Here is a 21,797-nt window from a genome sequence, read left to right as displayed (position 1 = left end):
CAAATTGTGCTCTTCTACACTTTGTTTTTGTGTGGTTTAAACCCTCAGGCAAAGCTTGGTTTACTTGCTGAATTTTTGCTCCATTCCTGGATGCCTATGGGATCGTGATTATGTTGTTTGAGCCTCACTCAACATTTGAACCAATATAGCTTAAAATTCCTGTTTAACATAAACTCAGATTTGCACGAAATACATAAAAATGTCTGTCCTAAGGCATTGATTAGTGTCTGAGTCCTGGAAAGTGGGGGGAGTAAAATCTCCCATTCTGTTCAACCAATCACACATATTTAGGCTTTTCTATGCAATGCCCTGATAACTAATGTAATATTTTTTCACTTCCATTCACCAAGCCTCCCCTGAAAATGTGTGGAGCCCCCTGGGGAGGCCCTGCACCTCCCACTCTGAAACCCTCATGTTAAAACAAATGAGCGTGTTAACTGCTGGGCTTTAGGGTTGTTGTTAGGCAGATTTTGTTATGTTTCTCTCGTTTCCAATCTTTGTGCTAAGCTAAGCTAACCACTGTAGCCTTACGTATATTTAGCGGACAGTGATATCGATCTTCTCATCCAGAACGCAAATGAGCCCATTTTTCAAAACGTTGAACTATTCCTGCAGTGTTAATTTTACTGATACCATGACTATGTCAGCTGTGTGAGCAGATTGTGGTGTCAACCCTGTTTTGGTTGAGAAACAACAAAACTTGTTGTGCTGCAAATATGAAATACCCCTTTAAGGCATCAATGTCTCCAAAAACATCTTTCTCAAGCACATGGTTGGGCTGCTACTGCCCTCTCTCACCCCAGGCTCCTGAGTCAAAAGCCTCCTCCACTCCCTCTACCATCGTCACCGTCTCACATTATTGGATCAATATTCCTGTTTCAGACGGTCCCCACAAACAGTCTATTTTGCATGATATCCTGCTATGTCACTATGTCCCAAGGACAAGAAATATTTAACTGGACTGTGGCTGTATTTAAAGAGCAGGCAGTTGGTCCTCTTTGCATAGACATCAGGAAGAAAAACTGTCCAAACTGAGCCCCAGTCTGAATTTATGTGTGTGTGCAGAAGTTTCCCCACAGTTATTTTTCTGTTGATATTAATCTGATAAAAGAAACGATTACACGTCACAGTTTGATCCAGAAAATTAGACTGGAAAAAACAAGTGATGAATTAAAAAATCAATAAAGATGTCCTGCTCACTTGCTCTAGTTTATTTAGCTCCGTCCTGACATCATGTGCTGAGAATGGCAGTGAGGTTAGAAATGAATCATGTGTCCAAAAAAAAAAGAGATAATGATCCCAGTGTCGTCTCATGCAAACACACGCACACACTCTGAAACACGCAGAACGAGCCAGAGGCATTAAATGGCTTCTCATGGCCTCTTAGTGGCCAAAGGTCCTGAAAATGAATTTGAAACGCCTCTCTGAAAAGTGTTTTTGTTTTCATTTGTTTTGTCACAGTCCAGATCTCCTTACCAGCGTACCAAACCAAAGCCTGTGACCCTTCTGATTCCTCAGCTTGTTTTTGACAATTTCTTTAATTAATTACAAATTTGACTGGTTACGTGCACCAGTTCTGCACAAATAATTAATGAAATGGTCAAGGCTTTCTTGCTCAAGGGCCCTGTTACAGGTTATTCCAGCTTCGCTCTTTAGCTGATGAAAGTCTACTAAACAAACAAGGTGGAGAGTTCAACTGGCCGAATAAAAAGAATTCAAATGAGTGACAGTGTGCAGTCTTTGTTTCCTTTCCAGTTCACACATCCTTTAGTCCTACCAACCAGGCTTAAAGGTGTGGAAGAGAAAAAACAAATTTGAGTGGCACGATTGCAATTTTTATAACACAACAAATTCAAGTTCCTTCATTTGAAGGTTTATGACAAATACATTTGTGATGAACTATAATAAAATGGGGACATTGGGGGCTCCATCCATCCATCCACCACCTGTAACCGCTTATCCTTTGCAGGGTCGCAGAGGTGCTGGGGCCGATCTCAGCTGACACTGGGGGCTACGAAGACAAAAACATTTGGGGAATAAAGAATGGTATATTGAAGAAGACGTCTGACTTAACGGTTCACCTAGACGTGAAAATTCAGTCATTATCTACTTGCCCCCATGTTCATAGAAAGTCTGGGGAAATGTCATAGCCCACAAAACATTTCTGGAGCTTCACGGCAAAACAGAGTTGCAGCATTCTCCTAAACAACTGAAGTAGAAGGGGACTTGTTTTAAAATATTTTTTAAAAGCCCGCCATCAACATAAAATGGCTTCATACAGATCATTCGGCATAATCCATCGATCCATTGTTTTGAAAAGACGTTATTTAAACCCTTTTTAAGCCGAAATCTTCCCTGTAGCTGCTAAGCTAAAGGTGTTTCAAGACTCAAGGGTGTCTATAACTCCTTTTCAAATTAATTTGGCATCTCTGGACTTCCAGCAACTTAGTTTACACCAGACGAGCTGTATGGAGCCATTTTATATGTTTTTTTCTTGTTTTTTGTTTTTGTTTTTAAGAAGTCCCCATCTACTTCAGTTGTTTAGGAGAACGCTGCAACGCTGTTTTGCGGGGAAGCTCCAGAAATGTTTAGTGGACTACAAATTTTCACCTGACTTTCCATCAGCATGGGGGTGAGTAGATGATGACTGAATTTTCATTTTCAGTTGAACTTTTCCTTAAATTCTGATATTATACAACTAGTCAGTTTTTGTGTTTTTATCTACTTTTTCAAAATGTTTCAATAAGAATTAAATTATCCAAATCATGTTTTTAACAGGATAAAGTTTTGATAATAACTGATATTTGTATTATTTGTAGTCGGTGTGGAGGCTTGGCTGTGGGAGATAAAGTTGATTACATCTGGACAGAGTGCTGATTAGAGCTGGGAAACATGAGAGGTGCATCACAAACTGTTAAGTGTTTCTGCAGGGAAACTCCTGCTCATTTACACTTCTCCTCCTCCATTATTGGGGAATTTCTTTACGTTATTTCCCTCGCAGTGACTGTGTAAAAAGAAACGGTGAGGACGACTCCGGTAATAACCGACTCATCACCTTGGCCAGCCTCCAGCCAATGCGGGACAGAAAGGAGTGGCAGGGATCCAGAGAGCAGGGAGGAGGAGAGGAGCTGCTGCACTGTGTCTTTAAGCTCCAGTCAGCTCGTTCAGAGGGAGTCTCAGCCTCAGATCATTGTGTTTGTGCGGAGGGACCTGGTCAGTGTTGCTGCGCTGCATGTGGATCTCAAACGATGGTTATTATTGCTGCGCTTGAGACGCACGGAGTAGTGTGACCGCCTCATCATGAGATACCACTGGGTTATTGTCGCATCATGTTTTAATGTGCTGCCACTCACAGGTAAGAAAACAACTCCAAGCTTACAGGAATGATTGAATTAATGTGTCGTAAATTATTATATCTATTACCCCACACAGGGACGTGAGAGCAGTGATGAGTTTAAAATCTATATTTCTACATGTTTCTTGCATTTGTTTGACAGTCTGTGTGTTTTCAGATGACTAAAGTGTGGCTCTGTTTAAAAAAAACACTCTTTTTTTGTCCTTTATCAGACTTATACAGGTGTGACCCGCATGCGATTGCGCATACATGTTTCCGTTACTGAAAAGCGTACACACATTGTTCCTGATATCGTGGTTGACATTTACATAAAGTGGAGTTTAATGGTGCACAGAGACAAACCTATTAGCTCAAGTCCACAGATCATATCTGGACTCATTTGCGTAACCACTGCGCGTCGAGGTGAATGAGATGCCTTCAGGTTGGCTTTTCAGGCCAGGCAACAGGTGTGTGCGTGCATGTGTGCGTCTGTGTGTGCGTGTGTGTGTGTGTGTGTGTGTGTGTGTGTGTGTGTGTGTGTGTGTGTGTGTGTGTGTGTGTGTGTGTGTGTGTTTCGACAACTGTTTGAAGATGAATTATTCATCCCACCGAAATAAAGGGGATTAGGTTGTGCGCCCTTGCACTGGCAGCAGAAGGAACAAAGAAGACACACATCTTCTCACACAAACACACCCAGCAGCACCTTGACATCTCCTCAGCTCTCACTGCTGCCATGAAGTGCTCTGTGTTTACTCATAGCACAGCCTCAGGTTCTGTGTGAAACCTCTTGCTTGCTCAGACAGCACAGGACCGACTGCAAAAGCGCAGATCCTCGCAGATAGCAGCTGCAAAGCGTGAACTCTCGGGCAGCCTGAGGAAAACACAGATATTGACATTTCAAGAAGTGGAGGCCTATTTGCATCCACATGCTTCATCCTTTCCTGGTTTTCTAAGTCTGGCCTGGAGGCACAACAGTCACATGAAAATCTTGTTCTTGAAATGGCGCCTTTCATGTGGAAATCTGCACCAAAAAAGAAAGAAAGAAATGTGAGAAAACTGAGAAGCAAGCTTAGTTTACTCATCTTAAGGGTATGGATTTAGGGGCCTTAATGCATGATTACTCAGCGGGTAGACTGCTCATAATTATCGATTGATCAATTGAGCCGTGGTGGTTTGATAGCACTCTGTCTTAAGGGGCTCTGTGCCAATCATAACATCCTATTTAACCATCACATTCCTGCAGAGCTGAAGGATCAGTCCATTAATCGATTAGTCGACCAAAAGAAAAATAATCAGCAACTGTTTTGATAGTCGATTTTATTGTTTTTAAAGGAGCTCTGTGGAACTTCTGTGTTGTGCTGGAAGCCGGTTGTTGTCGCAGAAAATCCGACCTGAGTCCTTCACAAAGAAATCCACAGTCAGCAGCTTTAAACAGCTATAACAAATCGTCCACAGGCTTGTACAGAAACGGGGAAGGTCTCATTTTTGACATAATTTTACAATCTACTCACATATGGCTGATAAAATGGGATTTATACATTTAATTCCTACAAATTGTCACATAGAACCACGTTGAGCAAAAATACCAAACAATATTTTGTCACAGCTTTTCACTTGTGAGGATTTTCTTTGTCTTATTTGCTTATACCTTTGGGTTTTGGAGAGTTGTCCACCACAGAAAAGCTGTTTTATTCCCAGGAAATCAGGTATTTTCACTATTTCCTGGCCTTTTATGAGCTGAACAATTAATAGATTATCAACAAAATAATCTGAATACTAACCAGTCATGAAAATAATCTTAAATTAAAGCCCTACTGCTCTGCTTTCTGCTCTTTTTATTGATTTCCATCTCTTTCTTGCTGTTCGTCCTAGAGCTACCAATTCATCTACATTAGCCGTACTCAAAGCAGCAGGTTTTTTTTTCCATCTGTGCTGGATCTTTACCCAAACTGAACCCGCCTTTAAAAATAGCATCCAGGTCCACAGCATACGTCAACCATACTGTACGTGCTCTGTTCCAGTGTGGTGCGAGCCAGTCATCTCCCCCGGCGGGCCTCACGTAGTCGTTCCCAAGAGGGGGAAGCTGGAGCTGCATTGCCATGACAATGCTACGACGTCTGGTGCCCCGTCCAAGCTGAGGTGGCAGAGGGAGAGGGCTCGCAGGCCGGAGGGAGAGGTGGAGGAGGGCGGAGTGGCTTATGTCAGGGTGCCAGCAGTGCAGGTCTACCACATGGGTCGCTACGTGTGTGTCAACAACAGCACACTGGAACACAGCTCTATCTACGTATATGTGAAAGGTGGGTGTTTGAGTTCAGGAGGAGAGGCACGTGCGTCTGTCTAATAACATCAGCCAATCCAAATCTCCCTCTCTCTTTCATCTCCTCAGACCCCCAGAATGCCTTCCAGCGCACCATGGTGAACGTCATCCTGGTGCGTGCAGGTGAGAACTGCACCATCCCCTGTCTTGTGACCGACCCCGAGGTCACGCTCCTCGCTTTAGAGACCTGCGACGGACGACCTTTGCCCTCTGGCATGAGTTTCAGCAGCAACCTCCAGCGAGGCGTCATCATCGGCAATGTGAGGAAGGAATACGAGGGCTGTTACGTATGTGTGGGACAGCTCGGTGGAGTCAAAGTGACATCGAGCCAATACACTGTGGATGTACGACTTGGTAAGTGAGTGACGTGATGGACAGGAGTGATTTGTTGCTTCTTGTTTCTGAAAATGGCAAAAGGGTTTCATACCGGGGTTTAATGGCTCTGCATGTGTCATAGCTTTACAAGACGTGTCATCTCGGTGCTAATTAAGCAAAAAAGGTAAGAAGAGGGATAGAGTGAATGATTTATGTGCAGCTGTTAACAGGAAGGCGGTGAAGGAGAGGCACCTGTCAGCTTCACAGAAAGCATTTGAAGGCCAGATCCATCCCGACGTGCCAGATGGGTTGTTACACCGAACCATCTGGAAAGTCGTCCCTGGAAACTGTTTGAAAAAGGGCAGGCACTCCCAAAAAAAAAAATGCTTGGCAAGTGGCTGGACTAACCATCTGTCATTCATATGGGCTAACTTCAATCAATCAGATCAACAGTAGGAGAGCGCTACCAGTGGAGCCCGTTAACGCAAACTTCCTGCTGAAGTCAGTCGAGAGAAGAGCGCAAACATCTTTCCATCTCGAAAAGCCTTCAGTGCTGTTTTTTGCTCTACTTCCAGTGATGAAATACTCCTGAGTTTGATGTAACTGATGCTACAACAGCTTATCTAACCTCTTGAGGAGCTGCCACTGTTGTTTTCAAACCGACAGTCGCTTCTCTCGCTGGTCGTCACACCGAAAGAATGGCATTAGTGGTTCCTTATAGGTTGCTGCTACGTTAGACAACCACGAACCACAGCGGTCGAAACAATCATTAGCAAATATAATCATAATTATAAATGACAGTTAACAATTTTTCCAGTTTTACTGCAGTTCTGCATGTGGTTTGTCTAAGTGGTGTTGCCGTACCTAGTTGTCCAAGATGTCGTCACTCCTAAACCACACAATAGCTGCGAGTAGTTCCTCAGAGGACACTGACTGGTCCGAACCACTGTGGTCCAACTACAAGAACATAGCTTGAAGCCTGGCGCGATTGATTCTCCACAAAGTAGATAGTACACTAGCTAGTAAAATAGCTTGACTGTACCTCTTGTAGCATACTTTTTCAGCTTAAAAGTGGCTATCTGCTGCCAGTGATTAGTCAGTGGAAGGGAAAACCTTAAGGAACTGTATTGTAAATGTCCCATTACTTGTCAAAGTGATTCACTTGTGATTGATAGTCTTGTTTACGTATGTATGCTAGCTGTGCTATGAGGCTGCACGTTGGTGCTCTGAGCTCAGCGCTAATGTGGCCATGCTAACATGCTCACAGTGACAATGCTAACTTGCTGTTGCACCTAAACAGGTACAATGTTTACCATGTTCACCATCTTAGTCTAGTGTGTTAGTATGCTAACATTAGCTAATTAGACATAAACTAGAGCTGAGGTTGTTGGAAGTGTTGTTGGTCTTTGGTAATAAACCAAAGCGTTGGACATAACTCTGTGGCAATCCATTGAGTAATTGTTTAGATACTTCAGTCAAAGTGGTGGACACATCATCATTCCCATTTCTAGAGCGTCTAGCTACAAACCTACATAAAACATAATGCCATAATAATGCACCATAATGCGTCCTGGCAGAGATCATAGCTAATCGCAGCAATGAAAGAAGCCTCCTCTACTTTCCACTTTGTAGATGTGTTTTGGCAAGAAAGGTTTAGCACATAGTTTTTCCCGTGAGTTAAATTAAAAGAAAATGTGCAGTGAAAGCATTTTGAGTGTGCGTCATTGGACACTGATCATATTTGTATTTGTGCCTGCTTTGCATCAGCATTTTGTCTGGTCTGCAGTGGCAAGAAGTCTAAACAGAGACGAGCTGCTGGGAGGAGCCGGGACGTAGTGTCCTTTTGACTGATGGAGAGAGGGAGTGAGAAAAGAGACGTGAGGGAGGGAGGAGCAGAGGGATTAGAGTCCCATACTGAACAAAGCTTTGTAACGGTGCATGAAGGCCGTGTTTGGGGTAAATAGAATTACCGCAGGCTGTCGAACACAGCCGCTGAAGTGACGTCAGCAGGCATTTGATGTCGGGAAATAATAATCTGGTTTATACGTGTACAAATGTCTTCCAATGCAAATACTGTACTTGTGTGCATTGGCACTGGTATGTGTTTGTCCTCTAAAGAATACCCTGTCACACGTCCTCAAGTATACTTTGTGATAGGACACGGATAAGATATTTATATGTCGTGTCTTCTTTTTAGCAGCATTCTGATGAAATATCTCAGGGGAACACTGTATATAGATCAAGATTTAGACATTTAGGCACAAACTAAAATTCAGAGCGATTTACACCACTGTATATCATGTGATAGAATAATTTAAGCAGCCAAAAGGTCATGACCTAAGTGACCAAAGGGTCCTTGTGACTCTTATAGCCATGGGCATGGATATAGAAAAACAACAACATGTAGTGTGCTTGTGTCAGCTCTATCAGTCATGATAATGTTGTCTCTTGATCCAGTACCAGAGGTGCCGCCGATGGTCACGCTGTCCCAGAGAGACCCTGTTATCCTGAGAAAAGGAGAGCAGTTTGAGATTACCTGCAGCTCCACCAATGTCAACCCTGACATCAGTCTTAAGTGGGATTTCCCTTCGACAGCGGTGAGATTGATGTAGGGAGTCACCTGCCGGACGGGCTGCCTCCCCTATGGCTCTTTGTGAGGGTGATAGACTGTCAGGGTGTGAAATTGTTTGTGTTTCTAACTGGCTTTTCTTTTCAAAGGAAACTACCCATAGCAATGCAAGAAACAGCCAAATAGAGATTTATTTTAGGGCTTGAGCTACTGAAGTCATATTTCTGGGAATGTAATGGTTTTAATGCCATGAAGAGGCATTCAGGAAATGTTTGTCACAACATTTGAGGAGATACAATTTACAGAAAATGTAACTGATGAGTTAAATGGATAAATAATATGAAAAATATTATAATGTCTTTGAATACTGATTGGTTGAACAAGTATTTTTAAAATCCTGGCTACAGTCCTTGATTTTTTTTAATGTTAAGGCAGCTGTTTAAGATTTAAACACTGCTCTGAGGAAAGATTATTTGTCTGAGGTCAACTTTGCTCGATGCCCTGCAGCATCCTGATGAGTCCCACACCTCGCACATCCTGCCCGGTTCCCGTGGTTATCAACGTGCCACCTCCCTCTTGATCACAGCCGTCAACCAATCAGACTCAGGCTCTTACCGCTGCTTCGCCCTCAACGAGAGGGGCACCAGTGCCACGGCGCTCCAGCTGGATGTCCGCGGTGAGTAAGAACAAGATATTGTTTTTTGTGCATGCATGTGTGCAATGTAGGCAGTCAGCACACGTGGGACCAAGTCATTGTTTTGTGAGGCATACCTAAGTCTCAAGTCAACTCCTAAACCTACACAAGTCATAATGTACAAATGTAATGCCATTTTAACAGCAGAGCCATGACTTACAGTTCTTTGTGCAGCTTCAAATGTCAAACAAAGTTGAAAGTTGTTGCATATTCGTCTGTAATTTCAGGCCTGAATGTTTTGCAGACCGCGAATCATTTTTTGGTTGATCACAGCATAGTTTTTTGTCACGAATGAAATTATCTTTGGTCTTATTTTTTCCAACTGGAGCTCATTAATGTAACATCAGTTATTCATGGTTCTCTCCTGCAGTTTGATTGGATACTGTTGGAGTGGTTCAAGCTGGGTTTGGGGAATTAGGCATCGTCTTGATGGAAACAAACAGTGTTAATGTTAGTTGAGTCAGAAAATGAAGTCAGGAGTCATTTTCGAATAGAAGTTGAGTCTGAAGTCCACCCATCTTCCTCCTTTACATTATTCACAGGAATGTTCACAGTTGACACGAGTGTAACATTTTCTAGGATTTATAATCTCTTATTTGCATACTAAATTTTTGCAAATTAGTACGTAGACGCCTCAGGGAAACAGCTACCATCAGTCAAAGTGTGTTATTAATGTATATCCCAGTTAGAATATCTAAAACCAAGGTTAGTCTTGACAGTCTTGAGTTATGGCACCAAAAGTTGCAGCAACATAGAAGAATATTACAAAAGTCATATAGATTTGTCATATTTGCTCTGTCCTGCCTTTTTTTAAAAAATGTATGTCTTCTTTCCAGGAATGTTACACAAATGTTCAATAACTATTTTGTTGCACTTACCTGCGTAAATACCCACAGATGGGCGGAAAGATACAGATACAGATAATGTGTACTTACTCATCTCTGATTAATTAATATATGTTTGTTTTAATGCAGACTTTGAATATTAGATGGACTAAAGTGTAAAGTGAACAAGTGGACTTTTCCTTTAACTCTGTGTATTTCTGTTGTCCTCCAGAGCAGGGGTTCATTACCATGTTAGGAAACCCCAGTCCAGTCCAGGCTGATGTTAAAGAGGGGGAGAGCCTGAGCCTCAGAGCTGAATTTGATGCCTATCCTAAACCCGGCTCCCTGTCCTGGTCTTACAACGGCAAACAGCTCCTGAACACCACCGAGCACTTTATCACTATTCACCGCCGCAAGTACAGGTACAGTGAGTTTACAGCATATCAACTGCAAGTAGACATGCATGTAAACACACGCACAGAATTTAAAATGTACATTTGTTTTATCAGATATGTCAGCGAGCTCAGACTAGTGAGAGTCCTCGGCTCTGAGGGAGGGATCTACAAGTTCTCAGCCAGTCATGAGGATGCTTCTGTCGATCATTCGTTCCACGTGTACGTCAACAGTAAGTAGCTCTCACAGCCGTTACACTGATTTATACAATTGGACACAATACTCTTGAGTTCTCCAGGTTGTAATAAACACTTACACTAAACATTAAATACAATCTTTTTTCTATCAATCTGCCCACCATTTCCTCTACAAGGTAAGCCGGTCATCATTGCCCAGGAGGGGCCTGTTGATGGACAGGTGCGCTGCATCGCTGCGGGTTACCCGGTCCCTAAAATCAGCTGGTACTTCTGCAAGCTGCCCCACACAAGGTACGCCTAAAATATATTGCACTACTTTAATCAAGAGTGTGTTCATGCTACTGTATTTGCTTTATTATGTTACTTACGTCTGAACAGGGCTGGATAGATGATGATACACAGCTACTGAATTATCACGAGCTGGATGTGAACTTTTGACATGTCTCATTGTTCCACCAGCAGCTCTGGTTCCTTATTTTATTTATTTATGGAGAAGTCTATCTGGTGAAAGTAGAAAGAGGAGAGATCAGAGGATTATCATATCATGAATTATCACATTAATGACATTAACCAATGTCAAAATACCAGTTTTGCAACATGAAAAATAAGATATAGCAATTAAAATGATTTTTTATGCATTTAAATTTACCTTTCAATATACAATGAAAAAGTTTGGACTTTAGTTTTCTGCTGCTCATATCACAAACTGTAACTGAACAGCAGTGTGTGACTTCAGATCATTTTACTCGCGAAACATGACTCATCTCTTCTGTTGTTTAGTCTGGCAGTTCCTCTGAGAGCAGGAGATGCTCGTGGGAGCTGAAAAAGTTGGTTAACAGGTTTATGTCTCATCTCGTAGTCTCATTAGCATTCAGACAAATAAGCCATCTGGATCCTGACTGCTGGTCAGCACAGCATGAGTGTTTTAAGGCATTTTGAGCCCTAGTAAAACAGGCTTTTGATAGGTTTTTTTAATCTTATAGACTGAACAATTCATTGATTTGTTGGTCAAATAAATTGTTCGGTGTAGAACGAGAGAATGGTTGAAGTTAATTATTGCATGATAAATATCTCATTAAGATATTTTTTTCCCAAGAAAAGCAACTTTGTTATGTTGAGACATTAATTTACAAATGAGATAACGGATAAAATAAGATTAGTGTGACCACAGCAATTCTTGCTTTCGCCTTTCATAATGTATTCTGATTTCAATCATCTATGACACCCAATTTGAAAAGGAGAGCTCAAGTGGAGACTGAGACTGAACAATAGGATTGCAAAGACAGTTTTTCCTTTTCTTTTTACTTGATTTTTTTATTTTATTTTCATTAACAGAACAATATATACACTTTGTCAGCTGTATATAACATTTGTTCACATTATAATCAAGTGTTAAGCAAATAAAACAGAAAACACAACAGAAATATCTTTATATCTATATATGAAGATGTAAATAAATCCATGAAAAATAATAATTGTAAATATTGTGAATATATAAGTAAGTACGAAGCAGGAGGGCCGAACACCTTGGCTAATAAAACTCACTGTATTAATAAAAGCCACGACTGGGCTTAATAAAAGTCAAAGCTTAGTTAGATGGATTTTTGGAGCCTTAATGAGTCTGTAATTAGCTCCATGTGACCAAGGTACTGCTTTCAGCCATCCAGTAGTTACACACTTAAAAGCTGCTGTACGTAGGTATTTGTTGGCCTTCCTGTGCAATGATAGTTTAAGAACTGCATCTGAGGACTCAAGAAATCATCAAAATGGTGATGGCAGAATTAGCGAGAGAAAAAAATTGAGATTTTAGGAGACAACAGATGTGACAACACTGATGCAGCATTCAAAGTAACTTGTAACTAAAGTGATCAAATAATTTTTGCAGAGTTAAAGTTAAAATATTAAAGTAGTGGAGTAGAAGTATAAAGCAGCAGTAAACAGAACTACTGAAGTAAAGTCAACTACTTCCAACTTTACTTGTACTTGAGCTCAGTACTTGAGTAAATGTACTTAGTTACACTGCGTCACAGATTATCAGTGTTGGGGTTATGAACATATTGTACTGGAGTCCATCTACTGATGTAATCCCTGTACTGAAGTATAAATGCTAAAACATGATTTGATGTTTAACTGAGAAAGACCCTAAGCAAATTTATAACCCCTCAACAGGTGCTCACACCTGCCCAATGCCACCCAATGGGAGACCCCGGAGGTCTCCATGGTGACAGAGTCTGCCTTCGGCAGGAGCGAGGTGGAGAGCCGGCTGAACGTGAGCAACAAGGAGCACGCTCACTATCACACCCTGGAGTGCGTGGCGAGCATGGAGGGGGAAGAGGCCTACACGCTGTTCTCCATCAGCGGTACTACCACAGAGATGCTGTATTAATACACGCACATAGTGACCTGAGATACCCAAGCACACAAACCCCTTGACCCCTGTGTCTGCCGAGGCCAGGTGTGTGGTTACTGGGTGCAGATTGAATAAGATTAGTGAATGCTGACTATGCAGGCTGGGATTATATGGTATAGACTCGCTAATCCTTCACACAAACAAACACCACTGCTGCAGCTGTCCGTCTTACCGACAGAGGAAGACTCTCTGTGTGTGTGTGTGTGTGTGTGTGTGTGTGTGTGTGTGTGTGTGTGTGTGTGTGTGTGTGTGTGTGTGTGTTTGTGTGTGCCTCACTGCAATCCATGTAATATCTGATTACTCTGGTGTGTGTGTGTCTTCTCAGAACGTGTCGTCCCCCATAAACTCTTCACTCCTCTTCTAACGGGCATGGTGGCCACAGGCATCTTCCTCAGCCTCGTTCTAGTGGTGCTGCTCTATAAATACATGCAGGTAAGATAGGATGTAAATCATGCATTGCAGTGCCATTAGTGCAATGAAGAAATATTTAATCTGAGTGAGAGTATGGTCATAAATCTCATAAATCCATGGCCATCAATCGCCTGAATTAGATTCAGAATGTGTTTAAATATTCTTCGACATCAATGTTAAATCGAGTGCATCGGCCGCCATTGATATGCAGTTTGCATCACAGAAAAATAAATGGATTAAATAGCTTCTGGAAAAAGGCCCACTCTCATTTACTAATGACTCATGCCTCCATCATGATTGTGGTTAAAGTTAGAAGCATCTTTTTTTTTTTTTGCTGTATTTGGTAACGATATTTAGCGGATAAGAGTGGAAGTATTCCCTTTTAATCAATATGAATGTCTCCTAATGAAACTGAAATGAATCAATCAGCCATTCAGAGCACAGACCTGCTGTAGTTAAAGGCTTTTTTGACACCCAGATCATGCCTCGGGGCCATTAATGTGCCCCCACAGGGTGCTGCTCTCATTGCACTCGGATGAGTCAGACTCCTTGAGAACTAGTTTATGAATTCGCAGTGGGATCGTCACAGGATCGTCTAGACACGAGCTGACAACTAAAGTGCACCGAGTAATCTAAGAATTGAATGGAAGAGTGATGAGAAAACATGTGAGCTGTACAATCATGTAGTCACACATAAACAATATCAGGAAGCATCACTTTCTCTCCCTTCTCTCTCCAAACTGCAACAGAAACCAAAGTTCCAAATCCAGTGGAAGGTGATTGAGAGTATCCATGGCAACAACTACATTTATATTGACCCCACCCAGCTGCCGTATGACTCAAAATGGGAGTTTCCTCGACAGAAACTACGCTTCGGTATGTGGTTATATACTGTATGTTTATCTGCAGGCATGCTAGTGTGGTTACTATTGTTTAACATTTAAGTAAAACATTTGTTTTTCTTATTGTTGCTTCACTTGGATGCTTGAGCTTCACCATGCAGAATGATGTATGAACAGAATTTGACACTAGAAGGATGTTTTCACATTCATCTGTTGGAGGAGGAAACGTTCTGTTATCTGTGCTCACCTTAAGATAAATTTGTGACGTCACATCTAGTTTTGAAGTGAAAAGTAGGAGAAACTTTGTGGAAAAGTATATGACATAGATATTCAAATGACATGTCTGGTAGGTATTTTAAATTCATTGCAAAGTGCTAACGGTGTGTGTGTCTGTGTGTTGTGTGTTTCCACAGGTAAAACTCTGGGCTCTGGGGCATTTGGAAAGGTAGTGAGGGCCACAGCATATGGACTCTGCTCTGCAGATACTGTTACAACCGTCGCTGTTAAGATGCTCAAACGTAAGTGTGTGTGTTTTTCTCTGTTTTTCTCTGTAGCCGTGTCTGAAACCACTCCTCAATCTCTCATTCCATATTCCCTCTATCATTACATAACTTGTTTTTACATTTAAGGTTTACACATTTTTGGGGCACCCATTAGCTAAGTTGGTAGAGCAGGCGTCCCATGTGCAGAGGCTTTGTCCTTGCTGCAGTGGCCTGGGGTTCGAGTCCTGTGCTGCGTGTCACCCACTTTTATTTGCAGATGATTCTCCTGAAGAGATTCGAGAAAACATTGGAAATAGTTATTTCAATTTTTACTATTAAGAATAACAATATTTATCAAAACATATCAGGCCTGTATCAGGTAACCAAAGGTGACTGCAGCAATTTATGTGGTACGCTGACTTTATAATGGAAGCTTGAGACCAGTTTAATAATAATTTATTATATGCTGAATGATTTACATTTAAATAGATGAAGAAAATAAAATCTCTATTTAATACATGCTTCTTTTGGTTGAAGAACCTCTGATTTCATTGTGCCATGTCATAATTATATCAGAGATGATCCATTGCATTTTTTGCGATTGTTAGCAGGGACTAGTGTGCTGCCATGCACACCGCTTTTTTCGTTCCATTGCAGGAAATATATATTGCATAAATGTCATACTCAATTTGGACGCTAATAAAATGGCTGACAGCAAACATAGAGCTCTATGCAGCAAACAGGGAGTGATTTCTCACACAAATGGCAGCTGCATGTTGTAGCAACACATGAGACACTGTAAGAGTTTATATTTATTGATTTATTGATTTAAGGATTATCAGACACAAAGACACATCCAAAGGATAAAAAAAGTGATGAAAGTAAAAACGCTTGTTCCATCATGGTTCCGAAATCTTAGAAGACAGAGAAAAGACAAAGCAGCACAAGACATTCAACGTAAAAAATAAACAACACAATCCTGAAATACATAAAAACACATCACAACAATTTCAATTTCAAATCAAATAAGGAGGACAACTAAAGAAACAGTGTCACTGTTATCCTATTGTTCAATAAAATGTCCAACATGTAGTGGAAGGCTGTGTCACAACATGGCACCAGTCTTCGTTATTCACTTAAGGCACTTTAGATGACTGCACACTGGCCCTGGAATTATTGTTAGTAGTGAGGATGGACCATTGTTATCTGAGAACAAAGGTACTGAGGAGCATACTGTACCTATTGACAGTATTACAAATATAATGCAGCTTCTGTTGTTCTTCTCTGAGCTGTACTCGCAGCTGTCCTGTCACTCTGAATTCATCTCTACCAAAATGTGTTCGAGGAAATGCATTTAATAAATACAGGATAATATTATTTTACATCACAGGTAGATTTTTCTGAGTTTTTGTCTATGCTGTCAAGCCACTGTACCAAGCAGTGCATGATCAAAATTACAACGTCATCTATAAATGTCCTGATGATGTCATTGCAGCCAATGCTCATGCGACGGAGAAGGAGGCGCTGATGTCAGAGCTGAAGGTTCTCACTTACCTTGGAAACCACGTGAACATCGTTAACCTCCTGGGGGCCTGCACTGTCGGAGGTGAGAGGCCTTTCCATGCTCAACAGACTTAGCTCATCCTTATGGACATTTTTATTGCAGCTAACTGTGGTCTGGCCACTTAAACCTTGTTGCATTTGCACATGTTTATTATATATTTATTGACTGATTTTGTTTTATGGTAATAGGTATTGTTTAGAGAGGTTGTGCTGACTTGCTGCTGCGCCCAGCAAATATTGGCCTCTTATTAAAAATCAGATATTGGGCAGTCAGTACCGACCAGCTTCGACATGAAAGCGTGACGCAGTTTGACTGGTCACAAATTTACTGTGCAGTTGATCAATAATGTGTACCTGTCTGGCCCTCAGCATTGATTATGAGACAGCGTTTAGATTAGATTCCACACAAGTATGCATGAGTGAGTTATTAGGAAAGAAACACAGATTTTCATCTTGGGGTTGGGCATGAGAAATACTGATTTTATATATTGACACCAATTTGGTCAATGTGTTTCACCGCAAACATATTGATATCAGCTTTAAACACACATATCGTTCAAACCTGTCTGAATGCACTTCACATGTCCTGTGTTGTTTCAGTCAAATGAAACAAATTCCTCTCAACCTGACCGATGCAGCATCTTCTTCTGGTTCATTGTTACAGCTTTGGCTCTCTGCTTCTGTTTCATTGTTATTTGCTGTCATATGCTTTAAGAACCAGTGAGCGAGGTTTCTTTTATCTCTGCATATCGCCAGGCCCAATTCTGGTGATCACAGAGTACTGTTGCTATGGCGACCTCCTCAACTTCCTGCGCCGAAAAAGAGAGTCTTTCCTAAATTCCCAAGTTGGTGACGGTTACTATCGCAACGTCTCGAACCGAACGGAGTCTACAAGGTGTGTACGCGTGTGTATTTAAATTCTGCAAAATGGTTGTCAACATTTGATGCTTACATGTGTGAGTTTGTGTGTGTGTGTGACTGTGCAGCAGAGACGAGGCCGGTACAGGATATATGCCCATGCGTCCCTCTGAGAAAGAGAGGTCCTCCCAGTCAGGTAGGAAGTCTCTCACTCTTCTTATCAGATGTTTCACAACACACTGACTGCCTTACTTTCTGTAGTACAATCTGTGTTAATCCACTAAAGCAATGTAATCAATATGTAGAAGACATAGATGAGATGTCCCTGGATGCCGAAGATCTCCTCAGCTTTTCCTACCAGGTGGCCAAAGGAATGGAGTACATAACTTCCAAGAACGTAAGTCTTTTACAGACCGTGGGCTTTATTTATAGAGCCGTTACAGAAGAGATGTAAAACTGCTACAGCTGGTTTATAAATCACATCATGGCTCAGAGCCAACATGCTTTGCATTGCTGTCAGCCAATAGTGCCCATACAGTCAGAAGTCAACATGGTGAAGCTGCATTTACATTAGATCCTGCACACAGTTTACTGATAATCTTAAATAAGCTCCAACTTTTGTTTCTCTCTTGATGCAGTTTTTTTTTCTTGCTGCACTTTTGTTGCTTTTATTAAATTAGGCAGTATTTATCCATATAAGTCTAGACTTTAACACGTTATTACATTGCATATTTTTAGTTGAATAGATTTAATTGTATTTTCTTTGCCAAATGTATCCTTTTAGTGCATTTAGGTCTCATGTAAAGTGCTGTCAATTTGCTTTTTGTGTCTGCCAGGTTTGCAGTTTAACCTCGTCTCGCCTCATTTGTATGTGTGTGCCCAATGTCAGTCATTCACAGCAGAAACCGGTTACAGTGTCATTACTCATTTCCGTGTTTGTGTTTGCTGTGTGTGTGTGTGTGTGTGTGTGTGTGTGTGTGTGTGTGTATGTGTGTAGTGCATCCACAGAGATCTTGCAGCCAGAAACATTCTGCTGACTCACGGCAGGGTGGCAAAGATCTGTGACTTCGGGTTGGCACGAGACATTACAACTGATGCCAGCTATGTGCTCCGAGGCAATGTGAGTCTCTCTGAGCCTTCCTCCTTCCTTCCTTCCTTCCTTCCTTCCTTCCGTCCTTCCTTCCTTCCTTCCTTCCTTCCTTCCTTCCTTCTGAGTAGATCTGAATTCTCTCAAATAATTAACTCTTGTATTTGTTTATTTTAATCTTTTTGTTCATACCTCTTTGTTTTTATGAAAATATTTTTACTAAATTAATCTCTAGCACATGTATCTTATATTTTAACTTTTAGCTATGATACACTGGGGTATTTTTTGTTTGTTTTTTGTACACTGTTTTGTTCTACATCTTGACACCCTTGTAAATGAGGATACGTCCTCGATGATTTTTCAAGTTAGAATACAAGTTAAAGTGACTACAAGGAACTTTTAAGTGTTTATGAAACAGTCTTGTGATTCCTCTGATGATTATAAATGACCTGTACCAGCAAACGAGACCATCAGCGAAAAGACTGCTTTTTATTATAGTTATTATTAATGCCTGTGCTCAGGTCCGATCACATATATCACATATAAAATCACATATTAATACATTACCTCATCGCAATCCATCCTGTCAATCGTTTCCAAAACAAATACCACAAGAAATGTACCTGCTCACTGTCTCACCTGTAGGAACACTACTCTTCAACACTCTATTTTGAAAGATTAAGATTTTCTTAAGAGGAGCTATTGTACGTTTGTAAGAATAAAAACAAGTGAACATGGTCCAAACTGCTCTTGTAACCGTGGCTCTCCCTCCTGCAGGCTCGTCTGCCGGTCAAGTGGATGTCTCCTGAGAGTATCTTCGACTGTGTCTACACCTTCGAGAGTGACGTGTGGTCATACGGCATCCTGCTCTGGGAAATCTTCTCTCTGGGTAACATTTCCAGTTAGAGCTGTGCTGTTGCTTCTGTGTCATAACATCTGAGTTGTTATTATCCTCCATTTGAGCTGACTGGGGCCTTATTAGAGGCTCTGATGATGCTCCCGAGCAGCAACATCACTTAGCTGGGTGAATCATACAGAAACATATTGATTGTGATGCATAATGTAGCTACAGAAGCCAGCATTATGATATAACTCTGTGATGTGTGACACAAATTACATTAAATTATTGAAAGCGTGTGCATACTGTACGTGTGTGTTGCAGGTAACAGCCCATACCCGGGGATGCAGGTGGGCTCAGCTTTTTATAGGATGATTCAGGAGGGCCACAGGATGAGCAGGCCTGAGTTTGCTCCCATTGAAATGTAAGTTTATATCTGTGCGAGTGAGTAATATTATAACAAGTGCTGCAACTATTGATTATTTTTTATTGTTGATTCATCTGCTGATTATTTTTTCGCTGTTTTTTTACCAAATTTGAATTGGTTTACCTTTTTACCTGTTTTACATTAATTATGGAAGAGACATAACATATGAAAATCAATTGAACTGAAATATTATGTTGACATTGCATAACAGATAACCAAGGTAATCACATATGTATTATAAATGTAAATGTTTTCACACAGTCACATGAAATCCAAAAATAAATGAATGAATAATACAATGTCTATCCAGGAGATTTCAAGATGAGCACATTGTGCATTCAGCATTACAAAAGAGACTGTGCAACAATATGTTTAACAACATGATGAGCGTGATTTGGTATAGATGTTTTTTACCCACTTCTCTGTTTAATTTAACACTGGCTGTATCTGTGGCTGCATTAATCTGTACTCAGTAGATGCCCTCATGTTGAAACTAATCCCAGTCTCACCTCTGTAGGTACGACATGATGTTGTCCTGTTGGAGCCATGATCCTTTAAAAAGGCCTTCCTTCAGAAAACTGGTGGAGAGGACGGAGCTGCTGCTGTCAGAAAATACCAAGAATGTAGGTCGATGGAACCGTGACATGACAAACATGTTATTTCTTATTTTATTTTCATTTAAGTGTAGATACAGGTAGGGAACAAAGGGAACTAGAAATAAGTAATATGTGCAATAAACATCCTTTTACATTGAGGTTATATGGTACACTTTTTAGGCCTCTATGATGCCCTCTACTGATTTTACTCATCAAGTTCAGTTTACTTGTCACATATACACACCTTTCTGTGGCTCTGGAGGAGCTTTTGTCACATTTCAAAAAATATAACCCCTTATAATGTCATTGAGGTTATCTTAGTTTGAGTTTAGGGGATTACAAATGTACCAAATAAAGCCTGTATTACAAACCAGGAGCATGAAGTTGGAGAGGCATTTATCAGGTTCAAGCAAAAGTCGCTGTCAGGTTAAATTATGGGAAATGTTGGATGCAGTGTTCTTTGAGCTTGTTCCAAAATATAAACTTAAGTGGTTCTGAACCACTGCCCCCGACTAAAAGCCCAGATAATGCCTCTCCTCTATTGATTTTGACCAAATCTTTTTCAAATTACAAGTCTCCTCAAACAGACATCCTACTCACAACTACAATAACAGCCTAACAAAACTAAACTAAACTAAACTAAACTAAACTAGAGACATTTGGTAAATTTATTTGTTAACAGAACTGTTTTGGCTTGTTACATATGTCAGTACGCTATCATACTTTGTATTTTTTGTGAAAAACATTGTAATCAAACTTAATAACCCACAAATGTGTGTCGTTCCTCAGGTGTACCTGAGACTCAGCAACAATCCAGGTCATCCAGAGCAGCAGAGGGCGCCATCGCGGAGACTGAGTTCAGTCTGCAGCACAACAGCCCCCACCCAGCCTCTGCTGCAAAGCACGGCTGATGTCTTCCTGGACTATGTCTGATGCATACACACATACACACATACACACACACACGTATGCACATACACACTGCTGTAAAACAAACATCCCCCCTACCTCCCTGATCATTCTCTCCATGGAACGCACAAAGTACAGGAGTCAAACTCGCTCTGTAAACTACTAACAAAAGATTCACTCAAACTAACTCAAACTCTGGCCTTCCTGCATTACACGCATATACACACTCTCACACAAACACACACACACACATATAGATACTGTATATATACGACCCTGCACTGGGCTCTCAGTATTGGCCTCTATCTACCCTCCCCATTGGTGTATTGATCTCTGTGGTAGGTATATCAGGTGCACGTCTATATAAAGCAGACTGCGGCACTAACCGCCAATCAGACACAACATCACCCATCAGCAGCTGGAGGAGTTTTGGCTCAGGCTTGATAACGTCACGTTGATTACGCTACATTAAGGAAAAACGCAGACTGCAAGTACGAGTAAACACCTTGGACTGAAGAATAGATAAGCAGAGTTTTTCCTGTGATGACTGAATTGCAAGATCATATTTTTGTGAGATTTGTCTCCCGTTGAATGGAAATATCAAGACATTTTGGGAAACATACTTGGAAAATATACGCTTTCTTGCCGAGAGTTAGATGGGAAGATTGATACCACTTAAACATCTGCGCGTTAAGTATGGAGGTAAACCCAACAGCTGTTTAGCCCAGCTA

The 21,797-nt window shown here is 41.1% G+C and overlaps 1 protein-coding gene across 1 annotated transcript; it reads left to right on the top strand.

The window, feature by feature from the left end:
• The first annotated feature begins 3,300 nt into the window (after positions 1-3,300).
• On the top strand, positions 3,301-21,090 carry kitb (KIT proto-oncogene, receptor tyrosine kinase b). Its single transcript, XM_073467110.1, has 21 exons — positions 3,301-3,355; positions 5,356-5,631; positions 5,721-6,005; positions 8,424-8,563; positions 9,043-9,211; positions 10,286-10,475; positions 10,563-10,678; positions 10,820-10,934; positions 12,813-13,003; positions 13,379-13,485; positions 14,214-14,340; positions 14,720-14,824; positions 16,284-16,394; positions 17,108-17,246; positions 17,338-17,405; positions 17,515-17,606; positions 18,207-18,329; positions 19,074-19,185; positions 19,459-19,558; positions 20,079-20,184; positions 20,947-21,090. The coding sequence occupies exons 1-21, from the start codon at positions 3,301-3,303 to the stop codon at positions 21,088-21,090; spliced, it is 2,871 nt and encodes a 956-aa protein (XP_073323211.1).
• Positions 21,091-21,797: the final 707 nt, after the last annotated feature.

This window comes from Pagrus major, chromosome 1, assembly GCF_040436345.1.
Source record: "Pagrus major chromosome 1, Pma_NU_1.0".
Classification (NCBI taxonomy): Eukaryota; Metazoa; Chordata; class Actinopteri; order Spariformes; family Sparidae; genus Pagrus; species Pagrus major.
This window is presented reverse-complemented; position numbering and strand designations above follow the sequence as displayed.

Coding starts and splice junctions, on each gene's coding strand:
- kitb (XM_073467110.1), top strand. CDS start 3,301: ATGAGATACCACTGGGTTATTGTCGCATCATGTTTTAATGTGCTGCCA. Junction 8,564..9,042: donor GGGATTTCCCTTCGACAGCG/GTGAGATTGATG, acceptor GATGCCCTGCAG/CATCCTGATGAGTCCCACAC. Junction 13,486..14,213: donor TGCTCTATAAATACATGCAG/GTAAGATAGGAT, acceptor AAACTGCAACAG/AAACCAAAGTTCCAAATCCA.